The sequence below is a fragment of the Schistocerca piceifrons genome, chromosome 2 (assembly GCF_021461385.2).
Source record: "Schistocerca piceifrons isolate TAMUIC-IGC-003096 chromosome 2, iqSchPice1.1, whole genome shotgun sequence".
In the NCBI taxonomy this organism is placed as follows: domain Eukaryota; kingdom Metazoa; phylum Arthropoda; class Insecta; order Orthoptera; family Acrididae; genus Schistocerca; species Schistocerca piceifrons.
This window is the reverse complement of record NC_060139.1, coordinates 373,703,616-373,721,982: the sequence shown is the minus strand read 5'-3', so window position 1 is coordinate 373,721,982 and position 18,367 is coordinate 373,703,616. Positions and strand designations below refer to the sequence as shown.

Below are 18,367 nucleotides of genomic sequence, written 5' to 3'. Positions count from 1 at the left end.
CTCCATTGTGCATGAACCACATGTTGTGTTGTACTTGTAAAGGCACATGTTCTAGCAGCACAGGTAGAGTATCCCGTATGAAATCATGATAACGTGTTCCATTGAGCGTAAGTGGAAGAACATGGCGCCCAATCAAGACATCACCAACAATGCCTGCCCAAACTTTCACAGAAAATAAGTGTTGATGATGTGATTGCACAATTGCATGCGGATTCTCGTCAGCCCACGCATGTTGATTGTGAAAATTTACAATTTGAGCACGTTGGAATGAAGCCTCATCCGTAAAGAGAACATTTGCACTGAAATGAGGCTTGACACATTGTTGAATGAACCATTCGCAGAAGTGTACCCGTGGAGGCCAACCAGCTGCTGATAGTGCCTGCACACGCTGTACATGGTACGGAAACAACTGGTTCTCCCGTAGCACTCTCCATACAGTGATGTGGTCAACGTTACCTTGTACAGCAGCAACTTCTCTGACGCTGACATCAGGGTTATCGTCAACTGCACGAAGAATTGCCTCGTCCATTGCATGTGTCCTCGTCGTTCTAGGTCTTCCCCAGTCGCGAGTCATAGTCTGGAATGTTCCGTGCTCCCTAAGACGCCGATCAATTGCTTTGATCGTCTTCCTATCGGGACACCTTCGTTCTGGAAATCTGTCTCAATACAAAAGTACCGCGCCACGGCTATTGCCCCATGCTAACCCATACATGAAATGGGCATCTGCCAACTCCGCATTTGTAAACATTGCACTGACTGCAAAACCAGGTTCGTGATAAACACGAACCTGTTGATGCTACATACTGATGTGCTTGATGCTAGTACTGTAGAGCAATGAGTCACATGTCAACACAAGCACCAAAGTCGGTGAATCGAGGAAGTACAGTACATACAGATGAAACTAAAATGAGCTCTAACATGGAAATTTCCCCTAAAACCCACATCCTTTCGTCTTTCCCTCTCCTTCCCTCTTTCCTGATGAAGCAACCATTGTTTGCAAAAGCTAGAATTTTGTGGGTATGTATGTGTTTGTTTGTGTTTCTATCGACCTGCCAGCGCTTCTGTATGAAAAAGAGGGAAACATTCCACGTGGGAAAAATATATCTAAAAACAAAGATGACGTGACTTACCAAACGAAAGCGCTGGCAGGTCGATAGACACACAAACACACACAAACATACACACAAAATTCAAGCTTTCGCAACCAACGGTTACTTCATCAGACAAATGTCTGCTTGTGTCTGTGTATGTGCGGTTCGATATGGGTGTGTGTGCGAGTGTATACCTGTCCTTTTTTCCCCATAAGGTAAGTCTTTCCGCTCCTGGGATTGGAATGACTCCTTACCCTCTCCCTTAAAACCCACATCCTTTCGTCTTTCCCTCTCCTTCCCTCTTTCCTGATGAAGCAACCGTTGGTTGCGAAAGCTTGAATTTTGTGTGTATGTTTGAGTTTGTTCGTGTGTCTATCGACCTGCCAGTGCTTTCGTTTGGTAAGTCGCATCATATATATATATATATATATATATATATATATATATATATATATATATATATATATATATATAAAAATAGAGGGAAATATTCCACGTGGGAAAAATATATCTAACTTATATCTGTCCTCCCCACTCCACCAAGAGTGTCTTTCCGCCGTCCACCTAACCTTCGCAACCTCTTAGTTCATCCCTATGAAATCCCCAAACCACCTTCCCTACCCTCTGGCTCCTACCCCTGTAACCGCCCCCGGTGTAAAACCTGTCCCATGCACCCTCCCACCACCACCTATTCCAGTCCTGTAACCCGGAAGGTGTACACGATCAAAGGCAGAGCCACGTGTGAAAGCACCCACGTGATTTACCAACTGACCTGCCTACACTGTGAAGCGTTCTATGTGGGAATGACCAGCAACAAACTGTCCATTCGCATGAATGGACACAGGCAGACAGTGTTTGTTGGTAATGAGGATCACCCTGTGGCTAAACATGCCTTGGTGCACGGCCAGCACATCTTGGCACAGTGTTACACTGTCCGGGTTATCTGGATACTTCCCACTAACACCAACCTGTCAGAACTCCGGAGATGGGAACTTGCCCTTCAGCATATCCTTTCTTCTCGCTATCCGCCAGGCCTCAATCTCCGCTAATTTCTAATTTCAATTTGCCGCCGCTCATACCTCACCTGTCTTTCAACTTCATCTTTGCCTCTGTACATCCGCCCCGACTGACATCTCTGCCCAAACTCTTTGCCTTTACAAATGTCTGCTTGTGTCTGTGTATGTGTGGATGGATATGTGTGTGTGTGCGAGTGTATACCTGTCCTTTTTTCCCCCTAAGGTAAGTCTTTCCGCTCCCGGGATTGGAATGACTCCTTACCCTCTCCCTTAAAACCCATATCCTTTTGTCTTTCCTTCTCCTTCCCTCTTTCCTGACGAGGCAACCATTGGTTGCGAAAGCTAGAATTTTGTGTGTATGTTTGTGTTTGTTTGTGTGTCTATCGACCTGCCAGCGCTTTTGTTTGGTAAGTTTCATCATCTTTCTTTTTAGATATATATATACACACACACACACACACACACACACACACACACACACACACACACACACACACACACACACCATGTGCATGAAGATGATGCCTTAATGCTTTGAGATTGACTGTTTAATGTGACAGCTGGAGATTTGGTAATTTCCTTTTATGGCAACTTCAATGTTTTTTTCTTTTTTTCTTTTTTTTTCTTTTCTTTCCAAAACGGCCTTTGCTTCTTCTAGCTCCCGTTAACCTTTCAACAAATGGCTGTTTCTGTTGAGTAGGAGCAACATTTTTCCATCAGTAAACAGAGTGCTTCTCTGATTCAAGGTGTTACTCAATACCATTTTTCTTTTACCACTTAATTTGACAAGTAAAAAATTGACAGAATACTGACTTTGATCTTTCCCGAGCATTCGTAGCCACCAGACCCATGCTTCACAATACTACAGACAGAACCAACAATGTCTTAGAGTAGAATCAGAACCAAAAATAGCTACATTCACACACTAGGTTAAGACTTTCAGCATAATCCAAATACATTGGCCAGATTTGTTTTCCAGTAGCATAGTACAGAGTGCAGACACTACAACCTGGCACTGGCTAGAAGGACAAACAAATCAGAATTATGACCACCAGAGAGAAGAGGAGCAATGTGGGAAAACAAGTCTCACAGCCCTCTTGCAGGGCATCTAGCCTACAACTGGATTGTGTGTTTCTGCAAAAGCAGGACTGACACATAATCTTACGTATTGCTGATCTGTTTGGGTGTTGTGAGGGTCAAACTGAAAACCATGACAGACCAGGATTAGTCTCTTCATGCATTTCAAAATAAGAGAAGGAAACAATAAGCAATGTGCAACACAAAGCAAAGCTGAGTTTGCAAAGTGTCCTGTAACATCTACCACACAATTGATTGATAAGGCTGGCAGCGTCATAAATGAAGTAATTCAGACCCGACCTCTTCCAGTATCTGACACAACCATCATTCAAAACACACCTCCATTATACTAATTTTTGAAGTTCCGCTAGCAGACAAGCATACAAGTTTTATTTACTCTAAGATGCTAGGTCTCTCAGCTCTGTTGCATTATACAGTGTGTACCTTACAGAGACCATTCAACTACTCCCAACCGATGTAGCACCAGAGCATCAAGCACTTTGTTATATTGTTGCTTTCAAGCACATTTTATTTTGGAAAAATGTTCTTATGCAAATTATCATTCCAAATAGGTCTTAGCCAAATGATGAGCAATACCAGTAACCTGACATTATTTACATTCTACAGATTATGCAGAAAATAAAACTTATTTCAAATGACCTATGATTAAATAGTTCATCGGGATATAACTTGCTATGAAATAGCATTTATTTGGTGATTTCATGTATCTACATTTTGAGGCAGAATTCAAATCTATATTTGCATTTATAGCAAATGCTAATTTTTCAGGTCCATAATTATGAAAAGACACTGTACCATCTAAGCAACTGTCAATCAACACTTATTTTTACATTATGTAGCAACAGCAACACATCTTAAGGACAGGATTTTGACATGAAATCAGTGACCACAATTTCATTTTTTCACAAAATTCATCAAAAAATCTAACAAACAGGCTTAATTACACAAAAAATAAATTTCTGTTCAGAAATTTTATTAAATTTCTTTGTAGATAAATTGGGTGATCAGACTTAACTTTAGAAGAAGCAACTTCCACATTTTCTATCACCTGTGCTGGAAGTTGCACCTCCTTAAAGTTAGTCAATAAACAGCGTTATTGTTGACAAGTAACTTCTTCAGAAGTCTAGATAAATTAGTGCATAAAACATTGCAGCAAAATAATACAACCAGTGAAACAGTATTTCAATATCTTTCAGTTTATTTTACCTCTTGACCCTCCTCTAGCTGTTGCTTAGACAACTAGTAAGTATGCATTGTATTCCTGTCGAACATTCAAAATATGCTGACAAATTCTAACATGTTGCTTATTCTGGAGAAAATATATGTACCTAAACGTATTTATGGAGATACTGGTCTGCAGGAAACTGATCAGGACACTCAAAACAGTACACACAATTGAGTATGTGAAAGTGTTACTACTGTGACATTCAAGAAAACGATTTCATGTACTTACATTCGTAAAATCTGCTGTAGTATTAAGATTTTGTATATTCTGACTTGTGATAGCATTTTGACAGGCAGGCTTGGTACTACAGTTTTTCAGCATTTCCTCCAATTCTGCTCGAATTTCTGATAATTCTGAAAGGAGGAAGAAAATCATGTCACAAATATGAGGTGTAGAAATGGAATGGACTGAAGAGTATGATTTTCATGAGCAGTTAATTTCCGTATTTTTTCCAATTTCATTTATTTACGAAACTTCCTGGCAGACTTAAACTGTCTCGAATCTGGAACACTACCCATAATAAGCAGTGTCATTGGTTTGAGTACCAGTCTAACACACAGTACTAATCAGCCAGAAAGTTTCAAAATTGCACGCCCTACACTCCACAGTGAAAGAATCATTCTTATTTATTTATATTTTTTAGTATGTACATCAGCTGTCACTAAAGTAACAAACTGGAGCTGAATTATACACTGTTTTGTTACACCACTCTTTATGAATACTGATGTAAAGTTGGATTCATCTTCAAACCATTATCAGTGCATCATAGGATGAAAATTCTGACTTTTATGCTGTGGCTGTCACTGAACAACATGACAGGTTGAAACCATTGTCAGGCAGAAATTCCATATTAGGTACTTGCTTCAAGGCATCAGTTCACCAAGAAAAGTCAGTGTTGGATAGTATGTTTGAGGCTGGCTGTTGACCGTAATGATTAGACAGAGTGAGACACTTCATTGTTGTACAAAGGCAAAGTCAAAGCTAGGTCTTAACATACAAGTGAAATTATTTGCTTCACAACAGCCACACACTTGGGGAATTTTGAAATTCACTCAACTGACCTGTTGATTCCTAAGGAAAATTTTTGCTGATTATCACATTGTATAGTTTCATTCAAAACTATCAGATTATGTGAAGCACTGGGTGAAGATAACACTGTAAATTTATCTATACACACATCATAACCAAAGAGGTTCCCCACTAACAATTAGTTCAACTTAACAGCCATTTAGCCAATAAGCACGCAACACAACTTGAGGTTTAAGTTTTATTATATGGAAATTTATCTATTCTTACGATCCAAGCAGTTAAGTCATGGTTCTGCCACTCTAAGGCCCAATGGAGGGTGTTGAATCATGCTCAGAGTTTATATTACGGAGGGGGGGGGGGGGGGGGGGGGAGGGGGAGGAGGGAGAGAGAGAGTATTTAATGTTCTATTGATGATGAGGTTATTAGCTGCAGACCACAACCTTAGAATGGGTGGGGGTGGGGGTTGAAGGTGTGTGTGTGTGTGTGTGGGGGGGGGGGAAGTACATTGGCTGAACACTTTTCCAAGGCAATATTATCCTGGAACATGTTTTAAGAGATAGTGTGTCGCCACATGGCACACAAATATGGATGGTCGCATGGGGATGTGAACTGCCACCTTTCTGCCTGTTAAAAGTTCTGTGGACTGCACCACCTCAGTCAATAGGGGACTGAGGACTGGCACAAGTGACCAGTATTAAATGCATGATGTAACACACTAGACCTATTTTAAGAAAACGTATTTTTGGATTTGAACTAACTTGGGGAATATATTCAATATTTATATGTTTTTAACAAGTGTGTATGTGATATGGTTTGAGCAAGAAACCATTAAAAATTAGTTGGTTAATTGACTTGAAAGAATTTTTATTTTAAACAAAGAAGGAATATAAAAATGATTCTATCAATTATGTGTTTACTGTGAGTGAGTACTGCAAATAACAGTCTTATTTTGCAATTGTTAAAAACATTGTAGCAAAACCACATTTCAATTGCACGTTCTTCAATCTAACTCAGATTTAACAAAGTCTCACCTCCATATAAATTTGACAGTCATATGGAAAGAAGAGAAAGTGTTTGGAAGTCTCACCCTTGTATAATCATTACGCGCATTAGTCCACAAAACACCTTCAGATATTAATGCAAGAGAAAAAAACACAATGCTGTTTATAGAATGCCATGCCAAAAAAAATATAAACAGGATAAAACATGTAGACTGTTTCATATTCCACATGGTTTTATCATATTGAGATATTATAACTGCTTATGACAAAATTTTAGAAGTTAGTGGGTTGATTTTCTTTGAATTGACGCCACAACATAAACTGTCTTTTTCTTTTACCTCACTTACCACGCTGGAGTTGAACTGCACTGCTCTGTAATGACTTCGTAAGTTCTTGAGTTTTCTTAAGTTCTGCTTGAACAACTGGGAGATCAGCCACCAACAGAGTGAGATTAGATAAAACCACAGCCTGGGATTCTTCTGCAAGCTCACTTGCCAGTAACTTTCCACAGGCTGTAAGTGAAATTCACAAATATACCATTCACAGAAATTACCAGAATATTCTGAAAATGACAGGCTTGGGTCAGGATTTGAACACATCTGATACACTTACAAATGGCAGCGTAGATTATATTCCACAGACAGGAAATAACATGGCACTGACACATGGATAGATGTCACAACACAAGCCTAGATGAAAGGAGAGGATAAGGGAGAGACTAAATAGAAGTATTATTACATGTCTCAATGTTATAGCAAAAGCACTGGCTGAAACTCAAGAATAGAATACGGGTGGGGTGGGGGTTGGGGGGACCATATCATATCATCACTTGACAGTTTGTGCTGTAATCATAACACAATGCATTTACAACAAGAAAATCCTGTGAAGCTTCGCTGATGTTGTGTATAATAATAATAATAATAATAATAATAATTATTATTATTATTATTATTATTATATCTTCTTCTAATAGTGTCATCCCGGTCTTAAAACAGTGCAACCCATTTTGAAACTCTGCTCTAACAAGTGCCAACAATAACTAAAATGAAATGTTTCTATCTTGATCATGACAGCTGACACTACAGGGAGTACCACAGGTGATAGACGCCACGACAGAGAGATCTGATGAAAAAGAAATTTATTCTGCTTATTACGGACATGAAACTACACAAATGAGTAGAATTACTGACCTGTAAATGAATATGCAAGTGGAGAATACTCAGCCACACAGTTTCTAGGCGCATCCACAAAGCATCAACTGTGGCTGCAAGAGGACCTGAACAAACAAGCTGTCGACCGACTACATCACAGACATGCTCATTATGGGTGTTAGACGAATGCCCAGAGCAGGGAAGCAGTGGTACTGTCATTCTTCGAAGAAGACTTTCACATTTCTCGCTTCGTGCGGCTGAGTGTTGTCCTGCTGAAATATGGCATATGGAATAGCCTGCAAGAGGGGCAATGCCTCAGGCTGTAAGACCTCCCTGATATAGCAGCAGCTGTTCAGGTTCCCCTCAAGACACAGGAGGTGAGAACCTGTGTTATAGGCAATGATGCCCCAAACCATCATACTTGGCGTTTGTCCGCTACAGCGATCAACAATACAATCTGCCTGATTACTTCGCTACAGTGGCATCAAACATGTTTGCAGCTTGTAGGACAAGTTGAAGGAGGACTCATCCTAAAACACAACGTTTTGCCACTCAGCACACTAGTGTTGGCATTTACACATCCATTGCAGACTCCGGCATTGGTAGGTTCTGGTCACTGGAAGTCAATGCAATGGCATGCATGTCGCCAGTCAGCCTGTCAAAGATGATGTCGAACCATCAACACAGACATGTTGACACCTATTGCAGTGCTCTAATGTCGTGCCAACACTAGGGATGAAGCTGTTCTGCTCGTTAAGGCCAAGTGGATAAGATAGCAGTCATCTTTCGCTGTGGTCACACTGTGCCATCCGATACCCTGTTGGCACTGTGTATGGCCATCTTCTCTACACTGGTTCCACATATGCCTCACTGTCGATGTAGCATGCCGTGTACAGGCCACAACATCATGGAATGACAGACATGCATCACAGTCCAATCATTCTGCCCCATTTGAATGCAGTCATATGTCGATACTCCACCTTGTGATGTCGGCGAGGCATAGTGGCACTTGGTTCTGCATTTCCACTTTGTATGATGGCTCTGCACAGACTGACTGCTGCATAACACTGGCCTGTCCGGTCACCCAAGAGATGGCACTGTTGGGCCTACGTGCATACAACCTCTCTCCCTTTAAATCACTTATTGTGGTTCCACTGTCCTACACATCCTCTTATTGTGGCATACTGCACACAATTGCTACTGAGTGTTTCACATTTTACAAACAGTAGTGTATAAATGTTCCTGCACGACCACAGCTTATAAGCTAAATCACAGCCGTGGCTGCTTCAATAGATTAAACCGTCATCTTACACAATACAGCATTTTTATAAGCTTAAGGTATAGGCTTTTAATTCATTGATATTTCTCTCATTATGTTGTTTTTAGCAACTGAAAGAGCTTCCGTAATCACAATCCTTGTTTAGAACCTTGGAGTCAACACATGCAAGATACAATTATTTAACTTCAAAATAACACTGTTCAACAAATACATCAAAAAATTAGATCAAATATCGTAAACATATTTTATAATTAAGTGAAACATGTTTTATTATTCAGTGTGTGTCAGAGTACACTTTCATACAGTGTTACAATACCATGCACATTAATGTCTCACTTTTTCTTTACAAACTATTCATACACATGTAATCTGTTTCTGTGAAATTCTGTAGATGAAACCAGAAAATTTTGTCTACAGGGTTTCATTGGAATCATCTTTAGGGATTTAAACATGAAAAAAAAACTACATCTAAATTTTTTTTGCAGTCTTCATTTCTGCTGGGCCTTGTCAGTGGTTGTTCAGGTTGCCAGGAGGCAGCAGATGGGGTGGTAGGAATTCTGTATTTCAAAGATCCAGGTATGAGGAGCCTAGCTACACTATCAATAAACATGGCTCAGCAGGTTGGCACTGGAATCTAGAGGAGACAGCATCATTAGTCTCCAGAATGAGATTTTCACTCTGCAGCGGAGTGTGTGCTGATATGAAACTTCCTGGCAGATTAAAACTGTGTGCCGGACTGAGACTCGAACTCGGGACCTTTGCCTTTCACGGGCAAGTGCTCTACCGATAGAGCTACCCAAGCATGACTCACGCCCCATCCTCACAGCTTTACTTCTCCCAGTACCTCGCCTCCTACCTTGCAAACTTTTCAGAAGCTCTTCTGCGAACCTTGCAGAACTAGCACTCCTGTCGGTAGAGCACTTGCCCGTGAAAGGCAAAGGTCCTCAGTTCGAGTCTCGGTCCGGCACACAGTTTTAATCTGCCAGGAAGTTTCAGCATCATTAGTGGTTCATGCCCCCAAGCATATGTCAATGAACTCCCCAAATAATTGCGACTGCTGCTAACACCCGATCACTTTATCAAGAGCTACCCAGGATCCACATGACACTGAGCAACAGAATTGGATTTGGAAACAGTTATTCTGCTAGACAATGTCCCATTGCTGTCTGGTATTTTCCATGTGGACTAATTGTGACCTGTCTGTAGTCCACACTGTTGTTTGTGGGCATGCGAGTAATAGACCAAATAACGTGTAGTTTTTGTAGGTTTTGGCAACTACAACAGGTGGATGGGAGTGGTGTGTGTGTGTGTGTGTGTGTGTGTGTGTGTGTGTGTGTGTGTGTGTGTGTGTGTGTATAGAGGGCATGGAGGCAGGGGGGGGGGGTTTATTGGGCAAGAAGGTGTTGGGAGGTGTCGCAGCGGCCCCTTATCAGTTAGAGGGCCTGCACAACAGACAAGCAAGATGGGCTGCCAAACTCCTTTCAAGAGCTCAGATCGAAACCTTGCCAACGGATGTAAACAATAACAGGCTCTCAAAATAAACACGGAACTATTTCGCCAGATGACATGTGACACGTTCCACCAATTGGAACTCAAGTGATTCATGCAGCACTCCGCCAACTCGGCATTATAAGCAATGCCGGACAGTCAGACTGGCAATGTTTACTTACAGATATAACAGCTCTGGCCAGTACTTATGCCGGCTCTAGCATAGTAAACACTTGTCGTAGCATTCAGAGTAGATTTTGGTCATTATTTTCTTTCATTGCCTTGTATTCTTATCTGGTTTTGCTACCACAAGAATTGTGGGGTTTTCTTCTTGTTCTTGTTTCTTTTTTTTTAAATTAGTGCATGCCAAAAAGGCAGTTTTCTTTAATTATAACGAACTTGACTGTTAGTTCTTTCCTGCTGACCGCAGGACACTACAGGAGGTAATGGAAGGCAACAGAGGGGAAGGCAGGTGGTTATCGATTATCATCTGAAAATTACTGAAAAAAGTGAAAAGTTACAAACATAAAAGTAACAACAGGGACCAGTGACTAGCAGCATTTGAGTATTGTGGATTATGAACAAAAGGTTTGCTGGAGGGTCATTTCTCACTCAATAGTTTAGTGGAGCTGATAATGGGATGCATTATCAAGTGGCAAAGGAACTGAAGGGGACCAGTGACCTCGCTGTTTGGTCCTCTCATCCAAATCAACCAACCAACCAAGTGAAGGAACTGGTCGAGTTGAAGAAGCCACAGGTGGTGTGTTGTGAACAGGTTGTTCAGGAACTGAGTGGCTGAATCTGCAACTAGCCACAGTTTGAGAGCAATCAACTGTGCTGGAACCCAAGTGCACCTTAACCACATTAAATGAATGGTTTTATTCTCTTTCTCATTATCAACTGTTAATTATCACAACATAATATATTTATGTTATCTTCTGACAGATCATATGTTCATGTTTAATCTATAGCAAATAAATTTCTGAAATAGTCTTCGTAGCAAGATTGGATGAAGTACGATGCTCTGCAAAACTTAAGGATGAGATAGATATTAATAGCTTAGCGGAAATGAATGAAAGTGCAGGATCACCACCTTCACAACATGAGGCAGTTGAAGGTACGAGAAAAAGATATTGGGTGTCAATCAGCAAACAGTTATGATGCACTGTGGTGGAGGGTCTTCATTACAAAATGGCTTGGATACAACATTTGAATGACTTCATATGGGCGGAATTATCGGTGAACTGGAAGTAAGGTGATGGGTCTTCTACAGCAGCAGATTACCGTAACATTGTACAACAGGTGAGAAGGGACCCACTTCAAATAGCAGGTGCAATTACAACCTCATTTAACAGGAGTGCAAGGCATGAAATTTCACACTCCACAGTGGCAAGGGGATGGTCTCTCTGCACGAGGACCAGTATGTTGTGTTCTGCTGACATCTGCACATTGATGGCACCATCTGCGATGGTGACAAGAGCACAGGAATTAGACCAAAAAGAGCAAATTCAGTCTGGATAGTTGTTCTGGACATACCTTCACATGGTAAGGGGTGGGGACACAAAATAAAACCAATAACACTGTCTAACATTATGGGTTTGGTGATCTAGGTGTTATTGGGACGAAAGGCATAAATTTGCATAGGTGTACTGATCTCCAAATCTTTGAACATGGTACACTCTCCAGTCGCTGTTATTATGACATGGTACTCCTTCACAATGTGTGTATTCAGGGCTGAAAACTGCCCTGATTTCATTTTTATGAATGACAATACACAACCGCATCAAACAGTGCAGATGGAGCTTTTTGAATAAGAGGATATTTGACAAATGGAGTGGCCTGTTCATTATCTAGACTTAAAATCCTACTGAACAAGTGTGAGATGTATTGAGGCACCAATGACCATCCAGCATTTGGCAACAGCACTGGTGGAGAATAACTCTTATTAACCTTATGGGCAGCATGGAGCACATTGCATAGCATGTATTGCCATACACAGTGAAAACAAACCATATTAAGAACCACGTCTCACCTTTCGTAATGTCCAGGGGACCATCACGAATCACAGTGACTTCATCGTTGTTACTGACCTTGAATAAAAGTGTCATTTCTGTTTGTCTCATTGTATATTCATTTCGGTTGTTTTCTGTGCTACACTGCAGCAGTTCTTTCAACACTACATGATAAAAAGTACCCAGACACCTGGCTGAAAATGACTTACAAGGTCGTGGCGCCCTTCATCGGTAATGCTGGAATTCAATATGGTGTTGGCCCACCCTTAGACTTGACAGCTTCCGCTCTCGCATGTATACATTCAATCAGGTGCTGAAAGGTTTCTTGGGGAATGGCAGCCCATTTTTCATGGAGTGCTGCACTGAGGAGAGGTATCAATGTTGGTCAGTGAGGTCTGGCATGAAGTCGGCACTCCAAAACATCACAAATGTGTTCTAAACGATTCAGGTCAGGACTACGCAGGCCAGTCCATTACAGGGATGTTATTGTCATGAAACCACTCTGACACAGGCTGTGTATTGTGAGCAGGTGCTCTATCGTGTTGAAAGATGCAATCACCATCCCTGAATTGCTCTTCGACAGTGGGGGAAGCAAGAAGGTGCTTAAAACATTAACATAGGCCTGTGTTATAATAATGCCACCCAAAATGACAAGGGGTCGTAACACCACTGCCTTTGAATTTTACTGTTGGCATTACACATGCTGGCAGATGATCACATTGTGTACCATGATTCGTCACTCCACACAACGTTTTCCATTATCCAGTCGTCCAATGTTTACGCTCCTTACACCCCAAGCGAGGCGTAGTTTGGCATTTACCGGTGTGATGTGTGGCTTATAAGCACCTGCTCAACCATGAAATTCAAGTTTTCTCACCTCCTGCCTAACTGTCATAGTACTTGCAGTGGATCCTGATGCAGTTTGGAATTCCTGTGTGATGGTCTGGACAGATGTCTGCCTATTACACATTACGACACTCTTCAACTGTCGGCGGTCTCTGTCAGTCAACAGACGAGGTCGCCCTGTACGTTTTTGTGCTGTATGTGTCCCTTCACGTTTCCACTTTACTATCACATCGGAAACAGTGTACTTATGGATGTTTAGGAGTGTGGGAATCTCGCATACACTACTGACACCCAATCACCTGACCGCATTCGAAGTCCTTCCGACAATCTTTAATCTGGAAAAATGGGAAAAAATAATTTTCAGTGTTACATCTGAAATGACTTCTTATCACCTGCAGAAAATATTTCATTGCTTTTACTGGACTCTTGACTGGGACATAACACCATCCCTGTCTTTTGGAGTGCGACAAAAGACTTAACATAATTTGGATGACACTCAAAACTAATATGACTTTTTGTGATAAATAAACAAGGAACTGTTTCATTGTTAGAAAAATATACAATATTCAAAAATTATGATAGTAACTGTGAACAGGAACTGTTATAAAATATTTAATTTCAACAAATTCAAGTACCAAATGATAGAAGTCATATGTGATGTATCATCATACACTGCACTGACTTTCTATCCACTGCAAGTCACTTCCGTACAAATTACAACTGCAACAGTTTAGCTGACAGTATGAACTGCAAGTTATTCAAAAAATTAATGATTTGAGACATTTCTTCTACAATTTGAATGCTTAATATCCATGTCTGTGCACTTTGGATTTCATGCTATGTGGTGCTACATTCTCTTGTCACAGCTGCATCTGCTTATTCACTGATTTCCGCACCAGGCAGAAAGAGCTGTACAAACCACAGTTACAAGCAGTTCTTCAAGTGGCAAAAATGAATAACTTCAATATTTTTAAAACAAATTCTGACAGTGCATTTCTTTTGGTGCATTCTTCCTGTGTGAAAAATTACCAGGTAGGTTTCAACATATCAGACTGGGCCATTCCTTGTGAGTTTTCTTTGGCACAATGATGTTTCATGTTCAATCTTTTAGATGTAAATTACCAAATAAGCACTGCAGAAACCTAAATATCAAAGCATTTCCATTAATGTGTGCTAGCACCATAATTTTTACAAATAATTTTCACGGGAAGACGTCTATGTGCTGGAAAACTATTTGGAAATATACCATTGCATTTTATGCACATAAACTAATTAAAATTTCCTTGTGAAACCTTCAAAACCAAATAATCAATGCTTCCAGATATGCTTATAACGTATGTTATGTTTTTAATTTTGATACTTCACTCACTAAACTGATACTACAGCACCTGAAACCTCTGAAATCTATGAGTTTGTCATGACAGTAACTATTATTTTTATATATTTTATCCATCCTCCTTTCTGATCTGCAGGGTAACGAGCCATGGTGGCACTTGAAAAATGTGGGAAAGGTGACAAAATATTTGAAAAATGATGATTAAAAGGTGACAAATTATTTCTAAAAACAGATCTGGTACAAATAAATTGTTTTCATTTATAATCACCTACCAAAAATGTTGGTTCAGACATTAACAAATCTCTCTATTGTGACTCAAGATGGAGTATGGCCATTTTTTTCCTTCATAAATATTCACTAATATATGCAAAATGCATTGGTAATCGTAATTCACAAACAAAATCTACATCACATTTTTACAACCAATGACACTATACACTTCAATACTGGAAAAAGATCAAGAAAATATTTTTCAGTTATTGTTTCTTACGAATTTTCATAAACAATGAAGTAATTGTAATAGACTTTCTTTTCTCAAGATTTTCCACTTCCCTTTCTTTCACTCTTTCTTCCACTTTCATGCATTCTCAAATCATACCCTGAACCAATTTTGCTGCCTTTAAATCATTTTCTGAGGACTTTGTTGAGTTTAGCTGAGAACTGAGAGAAGTTCTTCTGATGCCTCTATATACAGTCAGCGTTCTTAAGAGCCGTGTGTGAATGGACACAAAGAGAAAACATGGGCATCATCTCACAACATTCCTCGCACTCAAAACACTGTTTAAAAATCTTTTGGCCATTGCATAGCCTTGTCTTCTAATGCTGGCTTCGAAACAGAATATCATGTACTCTCTATTTCTGCATTTCCATGGGAAATTATAGGAGAAGCCGTAACAACTTTTGGAAAATTTGGATACTTTAACTCAATGGGTGATCAGTTTCATTTTGAGACATGCTGCTTCCAGTAATTGTTATTTCCTTTCATTATCTAAAGCTGCATCACCTTTTTTTAGACTGAAGAACCTTCCACTCATCAAATGAGAAAGCCCACCAGATATCAATCGGCATCACTTCTGCAATCATTAATATGTCATTGCAGCCTCTGCTCTTTACCGTATTTACTCGAATCTAAGCCGTACTTTTTTATCCGCATTTTGTACTCCAAAAAACTGCCTGCGGCTTAGAATCGAGTGCAGAGTAAGCGGAAGTTCTGAAAAATGTTGGTAGGTGGCGCCACAACTAACTTCTGCCGTCGAATATACGTAGCGCTACACAGGCATGCTTGTGTAGACTCAAAGATAAATACTGGCGCCAAAACCTCTGCGCCAATAAATAAATTAAAAGAAAAGGTAGAAGAATGTAAACATTATGCCATGTATTCTTTCGTATTTGCTGCTATCTCATTTTAAATCCTGTCTGCCTAATAAACTAGGAAACTAGAGTGAGACACCAGCAAGCGCGGAAGAATATACATATCATGTCATTATTATATTCGTATTATTCTTATGCTGGATAGTGATACAGTCAGAAATGAAGCACGGCAACTGACTAGATTTTTAAATCTAAGATGACTAATTTCTATGCAGAATGTTATGTACTAAACAGGCGTCTGCAAGGATTTTCAAACGGAGAAAAATTTTCGCTAAACTCTCGTTCAGAACATCTATCGTATGCAGTCTATTATTTGGTTCTTGTTGATCATTATCAAAGAAAGCAGCAGTGTAAGTAATAACAAATAGCAGTCTCTTGTCATTCTTTCGCTTCTGTGACAATTCCTCTCTTATTTTTATTGTAAGTGGCGGTAGCGCGCACAAAAGCAAGCCATGCCTCGAGCGGCGATAGGTCGTAAACACTCTTTATCAGAATCCGACAAACAATGCATGGCACAGTACAATAATGCATTTTCAGCTTAGAGTGACGTAAACACCTATAACAAAGAGAACGGCACTGATCTGATTAAAGCAAAATATGTGATCGATTTAAACCACACAAAACATTTAAAAAAGGAAGGGTACCCTTATAAATACGGACTGAGCACCCGACACATACCAATGGCTACTTGATTAAGCTTAAATGTTAAGCTTACGACTCGAACCAAACTACTGTAGCTGTATATTCATCCATTCGATCTAAATTGTGTCTCATGTTACAATGGACCAACTTTGTTTCAATTTGGAGGTGCGGTCTAAAATTTTGCTCTCCCCCTTGAATTTCGAGTCTCAAATTTCAGGTGTGGCTTAGATTCGGGAAAATTTTTTCCCTTGCTTTCGAGTCTCATTTTTCAGGTGCGGCTTAGATTCGAGTGCGGCTTAGATTTGAGTGAATACGGTATTCTTTCTTTGGCATTAAAAACCTAAAGCATTTCAGTGGTGCACTTGATAGGCACATCTTTTCAACTACATATTTGCACTCTACAATGTAATGTTTTCTGGACATTCTTTAGAAACCATAACTTCTCTCGTTCTTACAGGTTACTCACCTCTTCAGTTAATCACTTGCTAACAATTAGTTGTTCAAGAGGAAGCAGATTATCCAACATACAGAGAGCATTATGAAGAACTTCACAAACATTCTCAATTTTTCTCAAAGCAGAAACCTTCAAACCACGAGCCAAAAAGTTTGAAGTATGTTTTCTATTTCTGTATGCATCTTCTGGATCAAACGCGTTTGGCTTTGAAAATACTGTGTGAACTTACTGAATACATTTGGAGATGAGATTATGAAATGAAGTTCTGTTTTTATTTAAGGTTTCTTTAAAGCACTTACAATGATATTGAAGAATTTGGACTGAACAGTAGCAGAATTGTTTTTTTAGAGACATATGCTTAAGTAAGTAATATTGAATACCATTCCACTGTTATAAAATCCCACTGATTGAAAGTCCTAAAGTACGTCACCTTGTTGTATGCCTCAAAAACTTGTGATGTGGAATGTTACTGAGTTCTTTCAAATTCTTCCCAGCAAACAGACAAACCATCGAAATAACATTAACTACGGACCAGAGATTCAGACACTTCTTCATCTTAACACTCCAAAGCCTTTACATACCCATTACGCACTGTATAAATTTTGCACATTCAGATATTTGTAAGTTGTCTGCCTTGGGTCTCCCTGACATCACTATCCGAAAGCCGAAACACTTTTTTATTGACATTAGGTCCATCTGATCCCGGTGTAAGGCATTTATTTAGGGACAAGTTGTCTTCAGAAAGTGCTTCACACTATTTCTGATGCAATGTTTCACCATGTGCTATGCCGATGAAGAAAGTTCTTAGGTGAAGTGTTACTCAACACTTACACTCTGACAATATGGTAATGGCTGTTTGTAATTCTTATTTTATCTTTAACGTTGGTAGTTTCATCAAAATTCAATGTGTAATTTGATGAACGTTCTCCTCCTAACATGTGGTCCCAGAAATATGGTGCCAGTCCACCAGTTATTAGATATCTCAATTTCTTAAGCAAAAGTGGAAAATGTTGAGGAACACAGTAAGGAATCATCATCTTAAAAATATTACAAATATCATTTCATGAAACCACAGAGTAATTGGAAATCGCCAATTTCATTGTCCAGATCAATTCAGCAGTGCAGGAACTATCCTTAGTACACAACATCTGTATTGTTGGCATACATACTGAACTTTAAGATTGTCTCTGATCTGGAAGTTCTAAATGTAACTTCTAAATGTAGTTTTCAAAATATCTGCCTCTTCTAGCCAATAACTGCAGAATTTTTATTTTCCCACCTCGAAAAGTTTATTTTCAAAACTGAACAGAGTGTTGCAGCAGCAGTTT

At 39.8% G+C, this 18,367-nt stretch overlaps 1 protein-coding gene across 1 annotated transcript in view; it reads right to left on the bottom strand.

Annotated features, from left to right (window-relative positions):
- The window catches only part of LOC124778016 (prominin-like protein), a 519,332-nt gene that overhangs the window by 174,625 nt on the left and 326,340 nt on the right, over nucleotides 1-18,367 (bottom strand). Inside the window, 2 exon segments of the mRNA XM_047253593.1 lie at nucleotides 4,659-4,783; nucleotides 6,808-6,972. Of these exon segments, the coding sequence (XP_047109549.1) occupies nucleotides 4,659-4,783; nucleotides 6,808-6,972 (290 nt within the window).